At 51.9% G+C, this 24304-nt stretch overlaps 1 protein-coding gene across 8 annotated transcripts in view; it reads right to left on the minus strand.

Annotated features, from left to right (window-relative positions):
• Positions 1 to 17471, minus strand: part of CBLC (Cbl proto-oncogene C) — an 18636-nt gene extending 1165 nt beyond the window's left edge. The window contains exons 1-12 of one of the 8 annotated variants that reach the window (XM_059382188.1): positions 17048 to 17471; positions 13449 to 13595; positions 13102 to 13258; positions 12739 to 12860; positions 11191 to 11328; positions 8400 to 8487; positions 7575 to 7706; positions 5973 to 6131; positions 5510 to 5578; positions 4683 to 4828; positions 2739 to 2854; positions 59 to 1515 (exon numbers count right to left, since the gene is read on the minus strand). In XM_059382188.1, the coding sequence (XP_059238171.1) occupies positions 2788 to 2854; positions 4683 to 4828; positions 5510 to 5578; positions 5973 to 6131; positions 7575 to 7706; positions 8400 to 8487; positions 11191 to 11328; positions 12739 to 12860; positions 13102 to 13258; positions 13449 to 13595; positions 17048 to 17400 (1578 nt within the window). In that variant the 5' untranslated portion in view covers positions 17401 to 17471 and the 3' untranslated portion in view covers positions 59 to 1515; positions 2739 to 2787. Of the gene's footprint in view, positions 1 to 58; positions 1516 to 2373; positions 2622 to 2738; positions 2855 to 4682; positions 4829 to 5509; positions 5579 to 5972; positions 6132 to 7574; positions 7707 to 8399; positions 8488 to 11190; positions 11329 to 12738; positions 12861 to 13101; positions 13259 to 13448; positions 13596 to 17047 lie in introns of those variants that run through there. The other 7 variants (XM_059382186.1, XM_059382187.1, XM_059382189.1 and 4 more) reach the window with 7 other exon arrangements.
• Positions 17472 to 24304: the final 6833 nt, after the last annotated feature.

The following is a 24304-nucleotide window of genomic DNA, read 5'->3' on the forward strand; positions in this document are numbered from 1 at the left end:
AAACGGAGCAGTGTGAAGGTAATATGTTGTCTTTTTTTTTTTTTTTTAAGATTTTATTTATTTATTTGACAGAGATCACAAGTAGGCAGAGAGGCAGGCAGAGAGAGAGGAGGAAGCAGGCTCCCTGCTGAGCAGAAATCCCAATGTGGGGCTGGATCCCAGAGGCTTAACCCTCTGAGTCACCCAGGCGCCCAAGCCCATGTTGTCTTTTGGAGAGGGGAAGGGAAGTGTGATTGCATTGAGTTGGACAACAGTTTACTGTAAGCAGCAAAAGTTTAGATAAGAATTTTTTTTTTTTTTTTAGTTTTCTCTTTATTTATTATTAAGTAACATCCACACCCAGTGTGGGACTCGAACTCACGGTTGCTAGGTCAAGAGTCACATGTTCTTCCGACGGAGCCAGCCAGGCGCCCCTAAATCCTGCTGCACTTGGAATCAGGAACTAATAATGCCGAAGATTCAGGGACTGGTTGGTTTATGCCCTTGTGGAGCTGGGGCACATTCTATTTTCCAAAGATGCCTGAAATGGTATCTCTCGTTCCATATGCTCCTTTTTTTTTTTTTTTTTTAAGATTTTATTTATTCATTTAATGAGGGGTTCCATCCCAGGACCCTGGGATCATGACCTGAGCCAAAGGCAGATGTTTAACGACCGAGCCACCCAGGCGCCCCTCCATATGCTCTTCTAACAATCTGATCTCCACTCTCCCCAGGAAAGGGGGACCCTATGTCCATTCCTCTTTTGTATCTATGCCATGCCATGGCTGTGATTCTCCCATAGAGAGAACGTGGCAGAGTGCTATAGGACTCCCAAGATTAGGTAGAAAAGGCCACGCGGGGGCGCCTGGGGGGCTCAGTCATGATCCCAGGGTCCTGAGATCGAGTCCCACGTTGGACTCCTTGCTCAGCAGGGAGCCTGCTTCCCCCTCTGCCTGCTGTTCCCCCTGCTCATGCTCTCAATCTCTGGCAAATAAACAAATAAAATCTTGAAAAATAAAAAATAAAAGAAAAGGCCATGCAGCTTCTGCCTCGGTTACCGGGAGACTCTCCACTAAGCCATCAGCCACCCTACAAGCAGTCAGGCTGCCTTAGGCAGCCATGTTGCGGGGAACCCCAAGCTAGCTAGCATGGTGGCCACATGGAGAGGTCGGACCGCAGAGAGCCCTCCGTCCAGCCCTCACAGGCCCTGGCCCAGAACACCACCTGACTGTACCCTGAGCCCGTCCCCAGATCCTGGCCCTCAGTCTCCATGACATTGGCGTCACCACTAAGTGTTGGCACGATTTGTTCCGAGCAACTGTGAGTGAGAAGAGCAGCCTCAGCCTGATGCTGGGGCGGCAGAGGCAACAAGGTGGCTGGTTGCTGTCCAGGGGTTATTGGGCCATCACTGTAATCTCATCGGACCAGTTCCATGGTGTGATGGGGGCCGGGCTACAGCGGGGGCCGGCTGCCAGTGGATCCCTTCCCTTTCACGGCTTCCTTTCCCCTCTTGGATCTCTAATCGCTCCCGGGAATCTGTGAGAGATGGCACGTCCTCTCAGTGAATTCTCTTTCTGTCCCAGGGGGTGGCTTCTGTTGCTTGGGACAAATCCACGGTGGGGGCTTCCATGCTCCCTTGACGGTCGGAAACCTTTTCCTCTTCTTTTTAGTCGCAGCTCAGATGCCTTCTCCAGGAGGTCCTCCCTGACCTCCCGGGCTGGCTCAGCTGTCTACTCTGGGCTCCTGTGGCCCCCCCCCCCCCCCCCCCCCCCCCGTTTCTCCCCCACCCACCCCTCCAACCCTGCCCACTCTGGTGTCATCACAGTCCGTCTCCCACAGGACTGGGAGCCACCAGGGGGCAGTGATTACTGCTACATGTGCCTGGGGCTGGGCACAGCCTGGGCTCAGGGGGTGTGGACTGGTTTCAACTGAAGTGAAGGGAAGCTTGGGTCCCTCCAAGATTAGTGATGAGGTGGGGAGACATATCCTCAGTTTGATTTGGACTGGCAATCACTGGAACCCTTCTCCCAGAGTGGAATGGAGAGAAAAGCGGGATAAGAACACTGGGGCAAGATCAGGTACACGACTCTTAAAGAAATGTGGGGTCTTTTGGACTAGGGACTTCGTACTTGGATATCTAGATCTGGTTCCAGAACATTCGTTTGCATTAGTGGGGAAAGAGGGATGGCTGCCTGATTCTCTGAAAACTTGGGACTCTGGACTCTTGGGTCTGAGGGAAGAGGCTGGGAGCCTAGACTCCTGGATCCAGAAGAGCTGGGTTCCCCACTCACCCTTCTAGACCCCTGGGTTAATGGGGGGCAGAGATCAGGCCTCAGGGACCCCCATTCCCAAGGTCAAGCTGCCCCCTGGTGACTGCTGAACTTTCTCCACACATCTGAGGACAACCAGGTTTGGCAGTTTATTATTCAGAAACCCCTTCCAGCCCCAGGGCTCCCTTTAACAGCACATTTGGGGCCCTGCGAGGCAGAAAGAGAGGTAGGTTAGATGGTATCCCAGCCCAGGTTGGGGGAAAGGCAGGGCCAGGCCCAGGGAGGGAACCTGGCTGGGGCTGCGGTGGCCTGGGCAGGGAATCACGGGCCTCCCAGGCACAGCCGGAGGGATGACTTTTCCCTTAGGTGTTTCTGCAGTGGAGAGAGTTTGAAGAGGGCTGTCGATTTCCTAGTGTTTCCCTTCTGCTCCCCCAATCCCGTCTTCCCGCACACCCAGGGGTCTTGGACCCCAGCTGCCTCTCCACTTACCCCGGGGCTTCCTCCCTGGCCTGAGGGCTGAAGGTGATTTGCCACGGAGCTAACTCCACAGTCTTAATTCTTGGAAAGGAAAGAGGGCCCTGAAGTCTGGGGAGGGCCAGAGGTGCCTGGAGGGAGGAGATTAAGAAATGTCACAGCTGAGCTACAACTGTCTTTTCATTTCATAGGTCCAGACAGTGATAACACTTTGGTGGCTGTGGGGAGGAGGAGGGAGGGACAGTACAACAGAAGTGTCCCTGGTCCATGTTGCTTTTTTCCCTAGGACTTCTGGCTTAAGTAGGAAGTTTTGTTTGTCCATCCATCTACGCATTCCTCCATCCGTCCGTCCGTCCGTCCACCCATCCATCCATCTTTCCTTTCTTCCTTCCTTCCGTCCATCTATTCATCCACCCACCCATGCTTTCATCCATCTATCTGTCCATCTTTCCATCCATCCATCGACCCACCCGTCTATCGATCCATCCATCCATCCATCCATCTCACAAATATTCTCAGAATCTACAGTGTGTCTGGCACTATTCTAGGTTCTGAAGAGAGAGCGATGAACCAGGCACACAAATCTCTGTCCTCATGAAACTGATGATCTACTGAGCACGAGGCTTACCATGAATAATCAGCTCACAGATAAGGAAAATATCCAGAGAGTGAGTAATCAGTGCACGATACCATGAGTAATCAGTGCACGGACAAGGAAACATCCAGAGAGTGTTAAATGTTCTTCAAGGAACTGAAACGGCATGGGGAGAGGGGGGGATGACTAGATGTAAGAGAGGCCATGGAAGACCTCTGGGAAGGGGGCGGGGAATTACACAGAAGGCTGAGAGTAAGAAAGATGTAGTCAGAGGTCCTGAGATGGGTGGTGGGCTTGCTAGCTCATTAGAAGGGGCAGGGGTTCACTGCTGCTGAAGAGGAGTTGGGGGGATGGTAAGCGGTCAGAGAGGTGGGGAGGGGTCAGATCCCCCAGGCCTTGTGGGCTGCAGAGAGCATGTTGGCTTTTTCTTGGAGCCCTGGGGAGCAGCAGGCAGGGGCTTCTTAGAGGTCAGGGAGGGATGTGAATCCAGGTTACACTCAGTCTTGCTCATTTCAGCAGAACCTGGGGGTCCCATGCGAGGCTTATTGCTATTCTCTACGGAGACAGGATGGGAGAGGTCCCCAGGGACCAGCAAGGTGCTGGGGTCCCACCGAATGACGGGCTTGCTGCCTAGAGGGGGCGTTTCTCAGGTGGGGAACCGCAGTGTGGGAGTGGCCTACGCAGACCCCCAGGACATGGACACAGCCCCTTTTGCCCCATGCCCACAGCGGCCCAACCCCCGCCCCCACACGGCCGGGACTGGCATGGTGCCCACTTCACAGAGAGGAGCACAGAGGCCCACTGGAGTGGAGGACAGAGTCTGGAGTCTAGAGCCAGGGGCTTGGGGGCCAGTCCCAACTCTCTCTCTTGAGCTGGTGGCCTCCACATCGGGCTCTGCGTAAGAGGGATCAGAACAGTACCTGCCTCCCTGGGTTGTCATGACAATTAAATCAATAGGTCAAGAGCAGTGCCAGGCATAGAGCAAGTTCTGCATACGTTAACCATTTTCATTCTGGCGGTCACTTTGCTGGGCAGCGGCGCCCCCCCCCCCGCCCCCGCCCCCCAAGGACCACCTCTCTCTTGCTGCGTGTTTTGAAGAACAAAGGGGTAGGAGTTGACTAGGATTTGAATTGGGCAGGTTTGGGGAGCAGAGGAAAGGGCATGCCAGCGGAGGGCCTAGCCGAGGCAACAGTGTACCCCTGTGGCCCCCCTTGGCCCCCCATTTGGGCTGTGTCCCCCTCATTGTCCTCAGGGAGCCAGCTAAGTGCCTCCTAATGTTTCCATTTGCTTTTGGCTGCAGGTCTGGATCTGTTTTTAGCTTCCCTGGCTGGTGTCCCCGCCACCCCCCCTTCCTGCTGGCTCACTTGTTTGCTGCGGTCGAATCGTGTTCCCGGACTTCCTGAGCTGTTTGTTTGAAGACAGCCCTGTATTGATTGAATCTTGCGTGTGCTTGGCCTGAGACGCTAGCAGAGACGGGCCCCTCCCCAGCAGGCCAGGGGCTCGGAAAATCCTGGGGTAGGAAGTATGGGGTGGGGGAGAGAAAGAAGGCTGGGGCTTGCTTAGAAAATAAGCAGCTGATTTGAGGTTTCTCTAAGTGCCCCCCAAACACCAAATTCTCTTCGAGTGCAATCACCTCTCTGAGCCTTCTTCCTCTGGAAAGTGAAGAGGGGAATAGTTTTTGACTCCATGGGCTGCTGGGGACACCCAGTTCAAGGAATTTATTCAAAGTCTCTTCACTGAATACCCAGTGTGTGTCAGGTACTGTTCTAGACTCTGGAGACATACCAGAGAAGGCAGAGGCCTAAAGACTGTCCTCTGGCAGGTGGTGAAAAGAACTATGGAAATCAGCAGCACAGGGGTTTTGGCTGGGGGAGGGGGTTCTTATTATCAGTAAAATAAGGGGGTCAGGGAAGGCCTCCCTGAGGAGGAGATGAGAAAGCAAGCCTGGGGAAAGGAGGTGTAGGCAGAAGGAACAGCTGGTGCAAAGGCCCTGGGGTAAGACATGACCGGGATGCTGGACGGAGAGTCAGGAAGCCAGTGAGGGATAACTAAGGACGAGAACAAGAGGGCGTAGAGGATCGTCCAGCACCTTGTCAATGGGCGCAAAGATGAGTGCTGGGCCTGGGGCCCCTGAGAGACCCCAGGCTGAGTAAGACCTGAGCTGCCCACCTCAGACCAGTGCCTGACTCACCACTTTCAGCCGGCCTTTAGCGGGAGACACACTCAGCTGAGGGGGCTGTGGGGGTGCTGAGGAAACCACCTAGGAGAGACAGAGGGTGAGGAGGGGACCGAAAGCTGCCATTGTCTGCCCCCCTACGTGTCCTTCTGCTCAGAGTCCCAGCATTCAGGCACTCTTCTGGCTTTGGAGATAGAATGGAGAAGGCAAAGTCCTAACCCTTAGGAGAGTTACAGCTGGAGAAAGAGCCCTGGATTCTTGGGGGAAGCAAAGGTCCAGCTTCTAGGACCCCAGAATCCTGTCGCCAGCTGCCTCCCCATTCAGATCCAGGAGTCTAGACCCCCAGTCCCCTCCTCAGACCTAGGAGGGAGGTCTTCAGTCTCCTCCCCCCATGAGTCCTGTCCCCTCCTCCCTCAGACTCAGAAGTCTAGGCCCCCAGCCTCCTCCCTCAGACCCAGGAGTCCCTGGCCCCGCTCACCTGTCCCAGCTCCTCCTCCTCATCTTCCTGGTCACTGCTATCCCTCAGGTGCTCAGCAGTGGCCCTGGCTTCCGCTGGCTTCACTTGGAATTGGATACTCACGGCCTCTTGGCCCTTGATCTCTCTGCGGCAGAAGGGGCAGGTCTGGCTATCCGAGTGCTAGGAGTAGGGTGGGAAGGGCCTGGGTCAGGTTCTCCCTGTCCTCCACCATGTCCCTTGGGATCACAAGAGCCTACATCCCCAACAGTGATGTGCTGAGGAGAGATGGAGGGAGATGGAGAGAGAGGGAGAGGAGTCAGGAGGAGAGGAGCTGGGGGGGGAATATGGGGGGGAGGGGGGTGGGAGCAGGGGCAGGAGGGGCACGAGTGGGGAGCCCCGTGGAGCCAGGGTGTTGCGGGGTGAGGGGCTTAGCTGTCCACAGCAATGCTGTTGCCTAGAAGTGCCCAAGGTACTTGCCGGGGCCCCTATGAACTTTGGTGAGCCCCATAGAGACATCTGCCTCGCAGCCACCACTGGGGCCAGTGTTATGGCTCTTATGATCCAGGATACACCTCGGCGACAGCCACCCGTGAGCTCCGAAGAACCAGATGATGACTCACAGGTCCTGGGGGTTACGTGGCCCCACAGCGAGGTCCTGGGTGTAGAGAGAGGGAAGGTGCACACACCCGGGGCTCTGCCTTTATTAAGGGATAAGTGGAGTGTCTAGGGATTCATCAGTTCACTCTTTGTTAGTGAATTTGAGGCATTAGAACGTGGGAAGAACAAAGCAGGGTCTTCCAGGGTCAGTCATCTGACCGGTTCCCCTGGGCTTTCTAAACGGGGTACTTCATGAGTTGGTTGGCCTGGTTCCTTATCGGATTTTGCTAGCAGCTGCGTCCTACAGCTGGCAATATGTGTATCCAACATGAAAGTCTTTGGAACGCATGCCTCAGCCATCAGATACTTGTCCAACACCTCCATTACCATCAAAAACCCAGGGCACCTGGGTGGCTCAGTTGGTTAAGCAACTGTCTTCAGCTCAGGTCATGATCCCGGAGTCCTGGGGTTGAGTCCCGCATATGGGGAGTCTGCTTCTCCCTTTGACCTTCTCCCCTCTTATGCTCTCTCTCTCTCAAATAAAGAAAATCTTAAAAAAATTAATGTCAGGTTCTATACTACCTAGGGGTCAAGAGCCCCAGTTTCCCAGGGGGCCTTTGCAGAGGGTTTTGTGGGCTTGGATCCTCACTATAGCCCTTGGGAGGTTGGCTACTGTTAGCCCCGTTCTCCAGGGGTGGAGCCCAAGGCTCAGAGAGGGGAAGCCACTGGAACCCAGATCGCCCAGCCAAGGAACAGGGAACAAGGAGCCCTTTCCACGGATAATAACGCAGCCGGAGAAGGAAGAGCGGAGGTTAGAGACACAGAGCAAGATGGAGACAGAGGCACAGAGAGAGCTGGGTTCCCATTCATCACTCCTGAGGGACCCTGAGCACATCTCTGCTCTCCCTGGGCCTCAGTTTCCCCATATGATCCATAAGCATTGCCCTATGTCGGTGATCCTCCAGGAGGGACTTGTGCCGTAAAGTCGGGGGAGAATGGGCAGGATGGTAGGGCGGTCAGACGCACCTGCCAGGCGGCCAGACAGCGGCTACAGAGCAGGTGCCCACAGGGCTCGATTTTCACATCCTTGTTGCTCTCTGCGCAGATCTTACAGAGCTCGAACGTGGAGTCCATGGCCCAGTAGAGCTGCAGCTGCTCCTAGCAGGCGAGAAGACGGGGAGGATGGCAAGGGGCCTGTCAGCCATGGGGATCCAAGTCAGGCCACAGGAAGAAAGCCCCAAACTTTTGTGCCAGCCCTGAGCCCTCTGAAGTTCAAGGTCGTGTATTCAGCAGACTCCTCCTTGTACCTTGTTGTGGGCCTCTGTCTCTAGGGTGGTCTACACTCAGGGTTGCCAGATTTAGCAACTAAAAATATAGCACGCCCTGTTAAAGCTGATTTCTGGATAAATGAAGTGGAATTTTTTAAGATCTAAGTATATCCCAGATAGTGTGTGGGATATACTTATACCAAAAGGTTTCACTTGGCATTTCTCTCTCACCCATGGGGTGGCTGTAAAGACTAGAAGCTATACAGGGGCTGTCATCGGGGGAAGTTCAAGTGCATCAGCCATTCCAATAATCTCAGCAGTATCATTTCCTAGTTTAATCCCCGCAAAAACCCCTGGGGAGGAGGCAGGAGGAACCGTAGTTTCCAGAGAAGGAACAGAGGCAGAGACTAAGCGATTGAACCCAGCTCACATGGCCACTGCACCAGCACACATACCCAAGGCCTCTGGGATTCTAGGCCTGAGTCTGAGGGAGAGAATTCAGGAATTGAGGCACAGTGTGGGGGGTGAGGGATAGGGCAGGAAGCAGGGATGGGGCGGGGGGAGGCAGAGGGCGTGACCTCACCTCCGACACACGGATGTAGGGATGGGGTTTCGTCTGGTAGAGCTCAGTCAGGTCTGGGTTGTGGTTCTTCCCGTCTGGGTAGAGGTAGCTGGGCAAAGGGAAGAGAGGGGGTACTAGGGACATCTAACATCCCCCACCCCAAGCAGCAAGGGCTCCCCGGACTCTGCCATAGGCCCACGGCCCCTGGATGAGCATCTCTCCCAAACCCATCATTGGCCTAGGAATCTCTTCCCTTCCCTCTCCTCCCATTGGGACTTTCCAGGGCAAGTGGTATCTCCTCGGATCCCAGGGCAGGGCCATATCCCCTCAGAGCCCCCCAAAAGGCACATTAGACCTAAGTGTCCCAAGGTCTGGAAACACAAATCAGATCAACAGGAACCAGGAAACTGAGAAACCAGGAAACCCCAGTCTTCACCCTCCCAGGGAGCCCCCGTCCTTGAGTGTTCAACTTCAAATATAGGAGTATCTTAGGTCATGCATTGCTAGAGCAACCAGATCCTAGTCTTGGATTAGCAAATCAGAAGGACCCTTCTAGACTGTCTACACTCCTCACTTCACATATAGTTACGGAAGTTCACTGCAGGAAAGGTAACAGCTCAAGGCCACACAGCAGGGCCTGGAGGGCTGTGGGCAAGGTCTGAGAACTGGGCTGTGCACCCTCTGGGTCACTACTGTACCCTATAGTGGTGCCACGGGTCCCCTGAGCCTGGTGGTTTGCCTGGCCAGCCAGGTAGAGCAGAACAGGTAGAGCTCTCCCACAAACACACTGTGTGCCCTGCGCTGGGCAACTCTACCTCCCTGCACTCAGTTTTCCTTTCTGTAAAATGGACATAATCATGTCCGGGGAGGAGGGGGCAGGGCAAAGATTGTTGACGGCCATAAAACGCTTCCTCCACACCTAAACACATCCAAAGAGAGAACTGCTATGATCAGCTTTAGACCCCACAAGCCACCTCACTGTATGTTAGAAAGTGCTTGGAGTCTCTTCGCCTCTCTCCTTGATCTGTCCATCTTTATAATGGGTAGTGGGATCTGTATGCTGGGCAGGATGGGGCAGAGGAACAGGTTAAGCCAGATTGATGATGTTCATATTCATTTCATTTCTAGAATCTCTTTTCTCCAATGAAGTCTGACCTGGAACTCAAGACACTGTGGTGGGTGAAGGTCCGTATCTGAGCCTAGCCTCAAGTCCCAGCCCATGAGCTCAGTGGCTGTGTGACCCCGGCGAGTGGCTCTGTCTCTCTGTGCCTCACTTTTTCTTATTTGTCAAGTCGGGATATACTAGTATAACCAATAGAGCCTCATTATTCTTGGATTCCCTTTCTGCAGATGTGTCTCCCTGCTAACATCTGTCACCCTCAAATCCATAGTCATGGTACTCTTGTGGTCACTCACCAACTGCACATCCTGTCAAAACCCTGAGTCACCTGATGCGTTTCCGGCTGAGGCTGGAGAAGGGGACACTCAGTCTTTTCATTTCATTTCCTCACGCTATAAACGAGCATCCTTATCAGTGCATTTAGTGCCATGTTTTTTGCATTTTTATGCATTTTGTCAGTGATTTCGCTGTTTTAAATGTCCCTGAGACAGTGTTGGGAGTGCTGTCCAGTGTCCCTAAGCACAAGGCTGGGCTGCGCCTTATAGGGAATATACACGTGTCAGATGAGCTTTATTTAGACTTGACTTCACTGTCAAAGAACGGACTACACATAAAATAAGGTGTCTTTAGGCAGAAAAGCACATAAAGGTTGCTACTGATTACCAATAAGGTAGCAACTGGTTAACAAAAATGTGACCAGATAGGACGCCCGGCTGGCGCAGTCCGTAGAGCTTGGGACTCTAGATCTCGGGGTCATGAGTTAAAGCCCCACACTGGGTGTGCAGCCTACTTAAAAAAAAAAAAAAAAAAAAAATATGGGACCAGAATCTTGCAGGAAACTACACTTGTATATGCCCCATATGCCGTGGCTCAGTGTTCTATAAATCAGTGTTTGTGGGGACTTTACAGAACTACCATGAATAACAACAAAAGAGAACGGACTGCGTATCTATCTGTCTCACATCGTATCATTTAGGTACGCCTGGTAAGAAAGCTCTGGCTAAAGGTTCGGGGAGAGACTCACCTTTTCCCACTCCCCTCCGACCCAGGGCAGCTTCTGAAAGAGAAGCTGGGGGGCGGCCAAGGCTGGAAGTTGAAAAGACCTGTCCAGCTGTCTGCCCAGTTCTTTCTCCTGGTCTAGATTCTAGCACAGGGTATGGGTATCTAGAAGCCAAAGATTTTCAGCAGAATTCCTAGGAACAGAGCCAGTGGGGTCGGCTCCCACACACTCCTTGCAGCCACTTGCTAGTGCCCATGACCGCTTTCCATGAACCAGAAAAGGTGCCCCGGGGGCGCCTGGGTGGCTCAGCTGGTTAGGTTTCAGACACTTGATTTCAGCTCAGGTCATGACCTCAGGGTTGTGAGATCAAGGCCTGGGTCGGGCTCCAGGCTTAGTGTAGCGCCTGCTAAACTCTCTCTCTCTCTTCCTCTGCCCCTCCTCCTGCTTGCATGTGCCTGTAGTACTCGAGCTCTCTCTCTCTGCTTCTAAAATAAATAAAATCTTTAAAAAAAAAAAAAAAAAAAAATAGCTCCAAGACCCTCGTCTGCCGCCTACTGGAACAACGTAGTATTGCAAACGTACAATGTCTGCCCTGCCACCTGGGCCCTGAGGGATCTTGGCAGTGCTCAACACAAGCTACTTTTCCAAGCGCATTCTGCTGACACCCTCCCCCTGCCAAGATGGCGACTCACAAGCCTTCTTTTTGTCCATCCAGGAGTGCTTGGAACAGGGGTTTGTTGAGAGGGATGGTCTGCAGGATGCTGCCATCTGAGCTCACGTATCCAATGGCCCATTGACCCAGGCGAGTGCAGCTGGGTCGGAAGATGTAACTGGAGGAAGAGGTTGGTAGGACGGGGTCAGGGAGTGGTCACTGCTGTCCCATTGGGGACTTCCCAGCTGCCCATTCTGTTGGAGATCCAGGTGTCTAAGTCGTTGTCCTTTATAATCTAGCTTCCCACCTTTTCATCAATGAGCATTAAAATTCTTATCCTCCTCTATAGGGAATTACCTGCTGCTTTACCTGCTTGTCTCTTCCTCCTCCTTCACTGGGGCTCAGACAAGGTTGTTTTTATCTTGGCCAATCAGTGCCTTTTTTAGGACCCCTGACCATAGTAACCACAGAGATTTTTTTTTGCTAGAAGTATCAGGAGCAAGGTACCCTATTCCTACAGAGGTTGCTAAGCTGGTAGAGTGTACAGCTGGGGCTTCTATAAACTTTTTGCCACCATAAGGAGAGACCATGTCTGAGAATGAAGCAAACACAGAGGGAAGTAGACACAGGGAAGACACTGATCCCTGACAATAGCATTTGAGCACCTAGATCCAGCTGTGCCTGAAACCCCACACCTGGTCTTTTCAATCACGAGAATTTATCCATCCCTTTTCCTTTCCCTTTAAACCAGTATGAAGTGTAACCGGGAGAGTGCTAACATACTTGGCGTTACTGGAGTCAGCCTTGCAAGACTCATGAATCTGACCTCCTATACCCTCAACATCCAGGTGTTCCAGGTAGCTCAGTCCCTCAATGCTTAGCCCTCTGGGAGGGCCCAACAGCTCAAGTTTCTTGGCTTGAAATCTTTTAAGGACTCAGGTATTTGGATCTCAGTCTCCTACTCCAGCAAGTGTGTGTGTGTGTGTGGGGTCATATAAAAATTTTTTTTAAAAAGATTTTATTTATTTATTTGACAGAGATCACAAGTAGGCAGAGAGGCAGGCAGAGAGAGAGTGGGGGGAAGCAGGCTTCCCGCCTAGCAGAGAGTCCAACATGGGGCCTGATCCCAGGACCCTGGGATCATGACCCGAGCCGAAGGCAGAGGCTTTAACACACTGAGCCACCCAGGCACCCCTTAAAAAATTTTTTTGACAGACGGTACAATATGAGCTCTGACTCATCAGAAATGGATCTTATCCTGGGGCAGGGTCTTCAGCCCCCCGGCCTCGGTATTGTTCCTTTAGCTGCTGGATTGTGGGAAGGTGTATTGTGAGAGTGTCAGAAGAATGCACGTCGAAAGGTGGTGCATGGTGAGCACTGCCCAAGATCATTAGGTTCCTGGGAGGTCCCAGGATGAGGCACTCAGCATCCTACCTCTCAGTGCTCGGCAGTCTGGGTTCTCAGGTTCTTCAGCCCTTCAGTTCTTACTCCCCAAAGGCTGGCTGGGCTCCCCCAACACCCTAGCCCAGGATCCAGACCCTGGAGCCCCCAGCAGCCTCCTCCTCCTCCTACGGCCCAGCCCTTTTACCTGCCTGGCTTGTCTCTGCAGGTCTGCAGACGCTCTTGGACCTCATCATATGTGAGGAAGGCCATGTAGCCCGGGTGGTTGACTGCCAGGAGCTGCCAGTTCCTGAGGAGTGTTGGCCACGGCTGGAGTGGGGAGGCAAGTGGGTCAGGGAGGGGCCGAGGAAGCCGCCCACCTCTCATGCCTCCCAGGGTCTCAGTCACCCTGCTTTCACCTGGGGCGGGCCTCAGGAATCTGATACAGAAGACCCCAGATCCTCCCTTTCCCAGGAACCACAGGTCTGGGATCCCAGCCCCTCTTTTCTCACCAACCTCTCCTTCCCCCAGGACCCAAGAGTCTGGGCTTCCAGCCTTGGCCTTTGCTGACCTGGAAGAGCCTGGTGAAGATGTCAAACTCGAAGATGGACACGTGGCCACTGCAGGTGAGGTTAATGGTGGAGCGCAAGGCCAGGCCCGTGGAGCCTGACTCCACTGGGTGGCAGGTGCACAAGAGTGACTCAAACTCAGCCCAGGGCAGCACACACCTGGATGGAGGGGGTGGGGTATGCAGCGGAGGAACCTGGATGGGAAGACCTCTGAGGAGGAGGTGGCTGGGGGCCTGGACTGCTGGGTCTGAGGGAGGAGGTGGCTGGGGGCTGGACTCCTGGGTCCCCTAGGGCAGGGACAGGAGGAGGCGCTGGAGCTAAGGGGCCCCGGGGACAGGTGCTAACTCACCGGGCTCCACAGTGCTCCCTCCAGAAGGCATGGGCCTGCGCCTTGGTGGGCTGGTAGGTGTGCCCACAGTACTCTCCCTTGGGGAAGAGTGCACCCAGTTCCGCGTGCATGTAACTGAAGATGAGGGCCAGCTTGGCCAGCTGTCGCCTGTGGGGATGGGCTCTGAGGACCTGGACTGGACTCCGGGCCTCCCACCGACACCTGCACCCACTGTAGGAAAGACCCACAGGCACCAGGCCCCCAGACTCTGTAACCAAGAAGTCGATTCCAAGATGGCCTATGGCAGCGCCAACACCTCCTCTCTGTGAACCTCAGTTTCCTTACCCATGAAGAAAAGGGAGGCACTGCCCAGGATCCCAGTCATCCTCCAGCAAACAGACCCCAGCCTCCACCTGCCGCCCCCAGGGGTGCCTTATCAGAGGTGGAGCCCATGAGAGCCGAGGGCATTGGGAGCAGTCTGAGAGCAGGTTGCGCTGGGAACCTTCTTGGTTTTAGCAGCCCTGGGGCGGGGGTGGACCCCTGTGCCTTCTCCTGCCAGTGGCCTCCCTGGGGTATGGGTCAGGATGGGGGGGGGGGTGCAGAAAAGGGTAGCTCTGACATTTAGCTGCAGCATTTTGGGGAGGTTCCTTTATTCCCCCTTATGTCAGTTTCCCCAACTGTGACATGGGTATAAGTGCAGCCCCTGTCTCAGAGGGGCAGCAGAGAATGCCCAGCGTACCTGACGTGCAGCCAGCACTCAGTGCACATTCATTTTTTACTATTGGCTTTATTATTATTATTTTTAAAGATTTTATTTAGGGATGCCTGGGTGGCTCAGTTGGTTAAGCATCTGCCTTCAGCTCAGGTCATGATCCCAGAGTCCTAGGATGGAGTCCCATGTGTGAGGCTTCCTGCTCAACGGGGAGCCTGCTTCTCCCTCTTCTCCCTTCCTGTACTCTATCTCTGTCTCTTTCTTTCAAATAAATAAAATAAATAAGTAATCTTTTTTTCTTTTTTAAAAAGAGGGGTCTCTCCTCTTTAATAAAAAACATTAAAGATTTTATTTGTTTATTTCAGAGAGAGAGTGAGCATGAGAGAAAGACAGAGAGAAAGCACATGAGGAGGGGCAGAGGGAGAGGGAGAAGCAGGCTTCCCGCTGAGCAAGGAGCCAATGCAGGGTTCAATCTCAGGACCCTGGGATCATGACCTGAGCTGAAGACAGATGCTTAACTGACTGAGCCACCCAGGTGCCCCAGATTTTGGAAAAAGAAAATGTGAACTATCTTATTAATTATTGCTTTATACTGATTACAAGTTGAGATAATATTTTGGATAGTGTGAGTTGAGTAAAGGGAATGTTATCAAAACTCACTGCACCTGTTAAAAAATTTTTTTTCTTGGGGCCTCCGGCTGGTTCAATTGGTAGAGCAGGTGACTCCTGATCTTGGGGGTGTGAGTTCGAGCCCCATGTTGGGTGTAGAGATTTTTTTTTTTTGAAATATTTTATTTATTTATTTGACAGAGATCACAAGTAGGCAGAGTCAGGCAGAGAGAGAGAGAGAGAGAGAGAGAGAGAGGAGAAAGCAGACTCCCTACAGATCAGAGAGCCAGATGTGGGGCTCCATCCCAGGACTCTGGGATCATGACCTGAGCCAAAGGCAGAGGCTTTAACCTACTGAGCCACCCAGATGCCCGGGGTGTAGAGATTATTTTAAAATAAAATCTTAAAAAAAATCTTTCTGTAATATGTCTATTGGAAAATAAAAGATTATGTATGTGGGCTGCATTAGATTTTTAGTGGGGAGTGTTGTTCTAAAATCTTCTTCAGAGAGTTTCTAGAACCCTAGTAACTAGAACACTCAACTCAGATGCTCACTAAGCCCCTATGCTTCCTAGTTTCTAGAACAGTGATTCTCAGTGGAGTTATACCACCTTTCTAAGGAGTTTTGAGAAATTTACTTGACATAGCCATTATGATAGGGAGGCTAAATTGTGGGGGACAGTCCCCTGTAGCAAAATTTGCCCACATCCCACTCCACTTTCCAATGTCCCATCAGGCATCCATGAAAGTGGAGAATCTATTTTAAATGATCTAAACCTAAACCCAATTCCATTTTACAAAAGCATTTTCTGCACATCTTAAATTATTTTTACAGAAATTCGATGATCTGTAGGGAAGGGAGACTGGCTCAGTGACATAGGGATTCTCCCTAGAGGTGCCAATGTTTGACTAGCCCATTCTGCTTCCTAGAATAATTATAATCGTGTCCTGGCATTTAAAAAAAAAATTTATTTATTTATTAGACAGAGATCACAGGTAGGCAGAGAGGCAGGCAGAGAGAGAGGAGGAAGCAGGCTCCCTGCCATGCCAAGCAGAGAGTCCAATGCGGGGCTCGATCCCAGGACCCTGGAATCATGACCCAAGCTGAAGGCAGAGGCTTAACCCATTGAGCCACCCAGGCGCCCCATGTCCTGGCATTTTCATTGGAAACACAGATAACGTTACTATGAAGGACATTTTTTTTTTTAATAATCTCTTATAATACAGTTTGGGTGTTATAGTGATTAAAAAAAAAGATTTATTTATTTATTTGACAGAGAGAGAGAGAGATCACAAGTAGGCGGAGAGGCAGGCAGTGAGAGAGAGGAGGAAGCAGGCTCCCCACGGAACAGAGAGCCCAATGCGGGACTCGATCCCAGGACCCTGGGATCATAACCTGAGCTGAAGGCAGAGGCTTTAACCCACTGAACCACCCAGGCGCCACTTGGGTATTATAATAATTTTTTAAAAAGTTATGCATAGTTTAACCTATGCATTTTTTAAATAAATATTTTATTTATTTATTTTACAGAGAGAGAGAAAGAGGGAACACAAGCAGGGGGCATGGGAGAGGGAGAAGCAGTCTCCCCTCCAAGCAGGGAGCCCGATGCAGGGCTCGATCCCAGGACCCGGGGATCATGACCTGAGCTGAAGGCAGACACTTAACCGACTGAGCCACCCAGGTGCCCCTAACCTTTGCAGTTCATTTCAGGATGAATTTGAGGAGACAAAAGTATTTGCCTGACAGGGTTGAGAGCAGCTGGTCCGGACCTTGTTTTGAGCTGGGCTCTAAAGCCCAGACCTCACCTGCTCCTGTCACTCAGCAGCGCCTTCCCCAGAGTTCAGAAGGGGGGGGGGGAGCTACAGATAAGCCCTGGGTCCTGAGCTAGGTGTTCCTCAGGAACCAAGACGGGGTGGGGGGTGGGGGCTGTGTGTCCCCACAGGCAGGGGCAGTGATGGAAGTGTCAGTCCATCCCTCCTCATGCAAGAAGCTCCCTGGGGACCCCACATTCCCAGGATGTATGTCTAGTTTTCTGGGAGAGTGGGGCGATGTGAAGCGGGCTGCTGGCTGGCCATGAAAGAGGAGAAATGGGGAACTGAGGGCATAGGTGTCCAAAGAAAGAAAAAAACTGGGTTGTTCGGTTTTACAGGTTCTCAGGGAGCGGGGCTTGGGGCTTGGACTCCTGGGTCTGAGGGAGGAGGGGGCGGGGGGCCTGGACGCCTGGGTCTGACGGAGAAGGGGGCTGGGGGCCCGGACTCCTGATCCCATGTCTTCTCTGGGGCCAGGGCGGCTGCTCACCTGAGTCTGGAGCCCTCCCGGAAGAGCTCGTCGTTGGCAGTCCTCTCACCCCGGGGTGGCAGCAGTGCCGCCACCTGCCTGCTCTTGGCCTCCAGGTTGTGAAGGTGGACGATGAGAAAGTCCCTCGCACCACCGGGACTCTCGGGGCCGCCTCCGCCGGCCGCCCGCCGGGCGTGGGCCACCTGGCGCAGCAGCTGCACGATGCGGGGCAGCAGGTCTCGCAGCGAGGGGGGGCTGGAGGCAAGCCGGGGGTCCCCGCACTGCCCTTCCAGGCGCTGCAGCCGCCTCACCGCCCGGCCGAGCGCGCGGGCCTCTCCCGACGGCCACCCCCAGGGGTCTGCCGCGGCAGCCATGGGCCCCCGGGTTCCGGGGAAGGTAGGCCCGCGGCAGGCCAAGGTGCGGCCCCGCCCAGGGTGGGGGCGGGCCCCGGAGCCAAAGGTGAGGGGGCGGGCCCCGGAGAAGCCGGGAGGGGACACAGGTGCAGTGTCTCTGGAGGAGGCGGAGTCTGGGGGAATCTGGCACTTGAGTTCCTAGAGATGGGGTTCGAAGGTCTGATCCCCTAAAGAGAGCTGGATGGGGTGGCTGCGGTGGGTGGACATGGGAGAAGACTTCAATGGGTAGGAATTGTAGGTAGGACGCCTGGGCCCATTCTGAGGCCGACTGGAGCCTGGGTCCCAAGGTTGCAGTGGAGGAGGGGCTGGGGGAGACCTGAGGCTTTGGGGGCTGGGGGAAGGGCTGGGAGCTTAGCTATCCAAACCCTGCGGGGAGGTGGGGCTGGGACGGAGCACTCCTGGGGCTTTCGGACCCAGGTTTGGATCTTCGGCTAGGGCGTAGGATTAAAGATCAGAGAGGTGAACTTTTTAGGAGTAAAGGTCAGGGAGATAGTGCGATTCCTTTGTCTCGGACAAGGAAAGCATAGAATGACCAGACTCCTTGGTCCCCTAGTAGCAGGGGTTGGGTGTCTGAGGGAGCAGGAGCTTGGCAACATAATTCCTGAGTCCCCACTTGAGGGGCCTGCGGGAAATCAGGCCAGAGTCGAGACGCTGAGATTTCCAGAGGAGGCGGGTCCCTCAGGAGATGAGGCGGGAAGATGGGGTTCAAGAATGCGGGGGTTGGGGCGCCTGGGTGGATCAGTGGGTTAAGCCGCTGCCTTCGGCTCGGGTCATGATCTCAGGGTCCTGGGATCGAGTCCCGCATCGGGCTCTCTGCTCAGCAGGGAGCCTGCTTCCCTTTCTCTCTCTCTCTCTCTGCCTGCCTCTCTGCCTACTTGTGATCTCTGTCTGTCAAATAAATAAATAAAATCTTAAAAAAAAAAAAAAAAAAGAATGCGGGGGTCAAGGCGCGTCTGGTAGGCTCAGGGCTGGAGGAGCGTGGTTTTCTCCCCAACCTGCGCAATCCGTAGCATCAGCCCAACTCCGGCTGTGCGCTAGGAAGCCACCTGAGGGCGCTGTGGGCCGGGCAGACGGTCCCTGCGTTCCAGGCATCCCTTTGAGGTGTAGAAAGGGGAAAGGGGTTTAGCTGAGCTCTCATCCTAAACTCCTTTCCCCACTCAGTCCTCATTCCGTCTTAGACCACGAGAAGTCTTTTTTAAAGATTTTATTTGTGTATTAAAGAGAGAGCGCGCCAGCACAAGCAGGGGAAGCAGCAGGCAGAGGGAGAAGCAGGCGCCCCACTGAGCAAGGAGCCCGATGCGGGACTCGATCCTAGGACGCTGGGATCACAACCGGAGCTGAAGGCAGATCCACCCAGGTGTCTATTTAGAGCCGGAGAACTCTTCACTTACAGGGTCCTCAACGTTGCATCTCAACCCCAGCAAAGACTGGGGTCGTTGCAGTCCGGATGGCGGGGTCTGTCTTCCAGCTCTTGGCATTTCTGCCCTCTCTGAGCCTGTTTCCTCTTCCAGAAATAAGATGACAACCCATCGGCCTGGTAAAAAGTCAGATTTTTGACTATGCTAAGTGTTGATGACGAGCTGATGGGAGTGTAAATGGACAAATGAGTTGGAAAGTAATTTGGTGGCATCCATCAGACCTTGGACAGAGCACGGCCATTACTGGCTACAGCCTCCGGAGCAAAAAAGGTTTGCTCAGATCAGGTCATGATAAACACCTGAAGCAGTTTCACAGGGTAATCCGTACCCTGACTATGTGCACGTGTTACAATAGCTTTTGTTCTATTTGATTCCATTTCATTAAAGGGAAAATCATGTTTGCAACCCACTAAATTGATTTCACAACCCACTAATGGATCTTGCTGGGCACTTTGAAAATTACTGCCCTAAGAAACTCCAAGAGACTTGTTCCAGAATGTTAATTGCAGTCTTGTCGGAAACAGAGAAAACTGGAAACAAGGTAAGGCCATCACCAGCAGGAGGGATGAATAAATTGCGGTATACTCTCACAAAGGCCTCCCACACAGCAGTTCAAATGAATGAATTGGACACACATACCAATAGTGTGAGTCCTGAAAACACGATGATGAGTATACTGGATTGAATAGTGTGCCCCACCCCCAAATTCAAGTCCTCTAGAACCTTATTTAGAAATAGAATGTGACCTTATCTAGAAGTGGAGTTCTTGAAGATGTTACTAAGTTAAGATGAGTTCATACTATTAGAGTGGGTTGCAAACCCAGCATGATTGGAAATTTGGATACGGACACAGGTACATACATGGAAGAAAGCCACATGGTGTCAGAGGCAGAGATCAGAGCCAAGGAATGTCAAGAATTGCTGGCAAACACCAAAAGCTAGGAAGAGGCAAGGAAGGATCCTCCTCTCGAGCCTTCAGAGAGAATGTAACCTTACCAACACCTGGGTTTTGGGTCCTTCCCAGAATGGGGAGAAAATAAATTTCTGTTGCTTTAAGTCACTCAGTTTGTGGTCCTTAGTTACAGCAGCCCTAGGAAACTAATATAATGAGTAATGATAATAATTTTTTTTTAAAAAGGTGCAGAAGGGGGGCGCCTGGGTGGCTCAGTGGGTTAAAGCCTCTGCTTTCGGCTCAGGTCATGATCCCAGGGTCCTGGGATGGAGACCTGCATCGGGCTCTCTGCTCAGCAGGGAGCCTGCTTCCCTCTCTCTCTCTCTGCCTGCCTCTCTGCCTACTTGTGATCTCTGTCTGTCAAATAAATAAATAAAATCTTTAAAAAAAAAAAAAAGGGTGCAGAAGGATTACAGCACAATGTCATTTATATCAGGTTTGAAAAACTGCAGAGCCAATGCCATAGATTATATGGGGATGCATCTGGATGTGATCACAGTATGAAAACATGGAGGGGGTGCACCTGGGTGGCTTAGTGGGTTAAAGCCTCTGCCTTTGGCTCAGGTCATGATCTCAGGGTCCTGGGATCCAGCCCCCCATCGGGCTCTTTGCTCAGCAGGGAACCTGCTTCCTCCTCTCTCCCTCTACTTGCCTCTCTGCCTGCTTATGACCTCTGTCAAATAAAGAAATAAAATATTTAAAAAACAAAACAAAACACGGAGGTCATGCTGAACATCACATGCAGGATGTGGCAAAGGGAAAGGGAGGGACTCCAAGAAGGAAGATGTCATTAATACCTTAATTGGAAAAATGTGGATCAAATAGGGCAACATGGCTAAGAGTTCCTCTAGCGGTATAGTGGATCCAAAGGCAGTGAATGATAGGAAAATATCCGCAACATTGTTATCAGTCAGATGAAAATCAGAATGACAATGAGCTACCACTTCACACCTGCAAGGTTAGCTGTAATGGAAAAGACAGATAATAAGCACTGGGGAGGCTGTGGAGGAATTGGAACTGCTGGTGGGAATGTAAACGGTGCAGCTGCTTTGGAAAACGATTTGGCAGCTCCTCAAAGTAGGGGAAATAAAGAGAGTTTATCTAGGGCAAAATAGAGTTAGTGTTTGACCCAGCAATTTCACTCCTATGCGGATATATTCCAGAGAACTGAAAACATGCATCCACACAATTATTTGTGGAAATAATCTAAACGTCCATCAGCAGGTAAGTGAGTAAATGAAAAACAGTGTACCCGGACAATGGAAGATTATTCGACCATTAAAAGGAATGAAGGGCGCCTGGGTGGCTCAGTGCCTTAAGCCTCTGCCTTCGGCTCAGGTCATGGTCTCAGGGTCCTGGGATCGAGCCCAACATTGGGCTCTCTGCTTAGCAGGGAGCCTGCTTCCCTTCCTCTCTCTCTGCCTGCTTCTCTACCTACTTGAGATCTCTGTCAATAAATAAAATCTTAAAAAAATCAAAACATCCAGACTCCCCTGTATGATCAGATTTATATAGTATTTGGAATAGGCAAATCTATGCATATGTTAAGGATTGCCTGAGCTGAAGGGGGTTGGGGAGAAGTAGGGAGTGGCTACCAAATGGGTATGGGGTTTGTTTTTAGGCTGAAGACATGGTTTTCAATTCATTTTAATGATGACTGCACAGCCCTTTGAATTTACTAAAACCACTGAATCGCACACTTCAAATAGTTGAATTGTATAATGTATACATTGTATCTCAATAAAGCTGTTTTAATATTTTTATTTTATTTATTTAAAAAATTTAAAAGATTTTATTTATTTATTTGACAGAGAGACACAGAGAGGGAACACAAGCAGGGGGAGTTGGGAGAGGGAGAAGCAGGCTTCCTGCTGAGCAGGGAGTCCCAGGACGCTGGGATCATGACCTGCGCCAAAGGCAGACGCTTAACAACTGAGCCACCCAGGAGCCCCTATATTTTTATTTTTATGTATTTATTTATTTAATTTTTTATATTTTTATTTTTTAAAATTTTGTAAAAAATAAAGCTGTTCTTTAAAAAGGGGCGCCTGGGTGGCTCAATGGGTTAAAGCCTCTGCCTTCGGCTCAGGTCGTGATCCCAGGGTCGTGGGATCAAGCCCCGCATCGGGCTCTCTGCTCAGCGGGGAGCCTGCTTCCTCCCCTCTCTCTCTGCCTGCCTCTCTGCCTACTTGTAATCTCTGTCTGTCAAATAAAATAAATAAAATCTTTAAAAATAATAATAATAAAATAAAATAAAAAGCGGAGGCTAGACCCCCCACTATAGCCACAAGAGGGCGCTCCAAGTACAGACTCGCCTCCTTCGGGTTAGAGCTTCTCAGACCACGCCCCCAAGTCTGGCCAAGACTCTGGCCTCTGGCCACGCCCCAAGGTTCAGGCGGTGGCCTGCCCCTGGTCCCAGCCAGGCCTCGGAGTTTGGCCACACCCCCTAGCCACGCCCTAAGGCCCCTGTCCCGCCCCAAGGCCGCGTCTGCCACAGCGAATTCACCCTCTCAATTCCCCAAACTCTGACCACAAATACCTGCACAGGCTTAGATACTGGTAGAAACACAGAGCCTTAAACCCCCCTTTCAAGCCCTGACTTTTTAATTCTCATTTTTTCTCTACGGAAATCATTTTAGGCTTACAGGAAAGTAGGGGCGCCTGGATGACTCAGTCGTTAAGCGTCTGCCTTCGGCTCAGGTCATGATCCTAGCTAGGGTCCTGGAATCGAGCCCCGAATCTGGCTCCCTGCTCAGCAGGAGGCCTGCGTCTCCCTCTCCCATTCCCCCTACTTGTGTTCCCTCTCTCGCTGTGTTTCTCTCTGTTAAATAAATTAATTAAGAAACATAAAATAAAGATAAACTTACAGGAAAGTAGCAACGCTAGGACAAAGACTTCTTGTGTGCCCTTCACCCGGATTCATCAGTGCAGCCTAGACTGGCTGTACTAGTTGTCCCCAAACTATCCTTCAGAGCAAAACCGTTTTTTCCAGTCCAGTGTCCAAACCGAGGTCATAAGTTGTATTCGGTTTCCTGTCTTCTTGATGCCTCCAATCTGGTACAATGCCTTGGGCTTTCTTTGTGTTCCATGAAGTCGACATTTTTGAACAGGCCAGGCCAGATCTTTTGTTCCCCTGGGTTTGAGTTTGTCTAATACTTTGTTTCTGGTGGCAGAAATGTTCTGGAAGAGATGCTGTGTCCGTCGGTGGGGGTGGGGGGTACAGACCCGGACTGCATCTCAGAAGGCACAGGGTGTTTGTTGGTCATTCCATGACTGGTGACGGGTTTCATCCCTTGGTTATGGTGGATCCTGGAGCCCTGGACTCATGAGGCTCACTAAGTCAGTTTTTCACCCTCTCCAGGACTCCATTCCCCTTTCTGTAAAGTGGATGTTTGGCTTCCATGAGGGTCTGCAAACATACCTAGCCAGGAGATGTGTTCAGCTTCCTGTACATGCTCTTAAAATTTGTTTTTTTGGGAATGGCACTGGCATTTAACATTTGGCAGATTTCTCGCACGCACCTGGAAGAGACAGTCTCTGACTGTCTGGATTTACCCACGGTGGTGATAACAAGTGAAACTTGCAGCAGGGGCTGGGGCCCCCGAGAAATGCATTTGAAAATGTGACTTTGGCTTGAGAATGTCAGGACTGTCAGAGACAAGGAGAGCTGTCTTCATGGTAGTAGTGGTTGAGGGAGGGATGTGTGCTTCATTCTGTGAGATCTGGGGGGCTGGAGACCCTGCTTATGGACCCTCTCCCCATTTCTAAGAGTCTGTCCTTCTGTAGAGGATTGGGGGGGATGGGTGTGTAAGAGGGATGGGTGTATAAGGACACGTGCCCAGTCCCAAGGTCAGGAGGCTGAGAGGGGATTTCCAAGTGTGGAGAAGCCAGATCCTTTGTTTTAGAGAAGTGACTTACCAAGGTCAGGGCTGGGTTCAGCTCTTGAACCCAGGGATAGTTTCTCACACACAAAGGCCCACAGCCTGCACTCAAAGGACAAGGAGATTCCCAACACACACACTCCAGGCTGATAATGGACCAGGCCCTGTGCTAAGCGCTGGGCACCCACACCCTTGTTAAATCCTCATCAGCTCGGGGTGTCTGGGTGGCTCAGTCGGTTGGGTTGGGTATCCAGCTCTTGATTTCAGCTTGGGTCATGCTCTCAGGGTCCTGAGACTGAGCCCCACGTTGCACTCCCTGCTCAGTGGGGAATCTGCTTCTCCCTCTCCCTCCACTCTTTCTCTTAAAAAAAAAAAAAAAATCCTCAACTCATCCAACCTGAGCAGCCTGCGTTAATCCTATTTGCCAACAAGGAAGCTGAGGCTCAGGATGGTAAACTCATTTCACCCAGGGTCACATAGCCGTTTGGTAGAACCCCAGTGTGACAGATAATGCTTGTCCCTCAATTACACTTCTCCCCTCTTCTTTTTAAACAGAACCTCAGAATTTTAGTTGGGTATATGTTGCCCAGATAAAAATGACATTTCCTGGTCTC

The sequence above is a fragment of the Mustela nigripes genome, chromosome 17, assembly GCF_022355385.1.
Source record: "Mustela nigripes isolate SB6536 chromosome 17, MUSNIG.SB6536, whole genome shotgun sequence".
Taxonomy (NCBI): Eukaryota; Metazoa; Chordata; class Mammalia; order Carnivora; family Mustelidae; genus Mustela; species Mustela nigripes.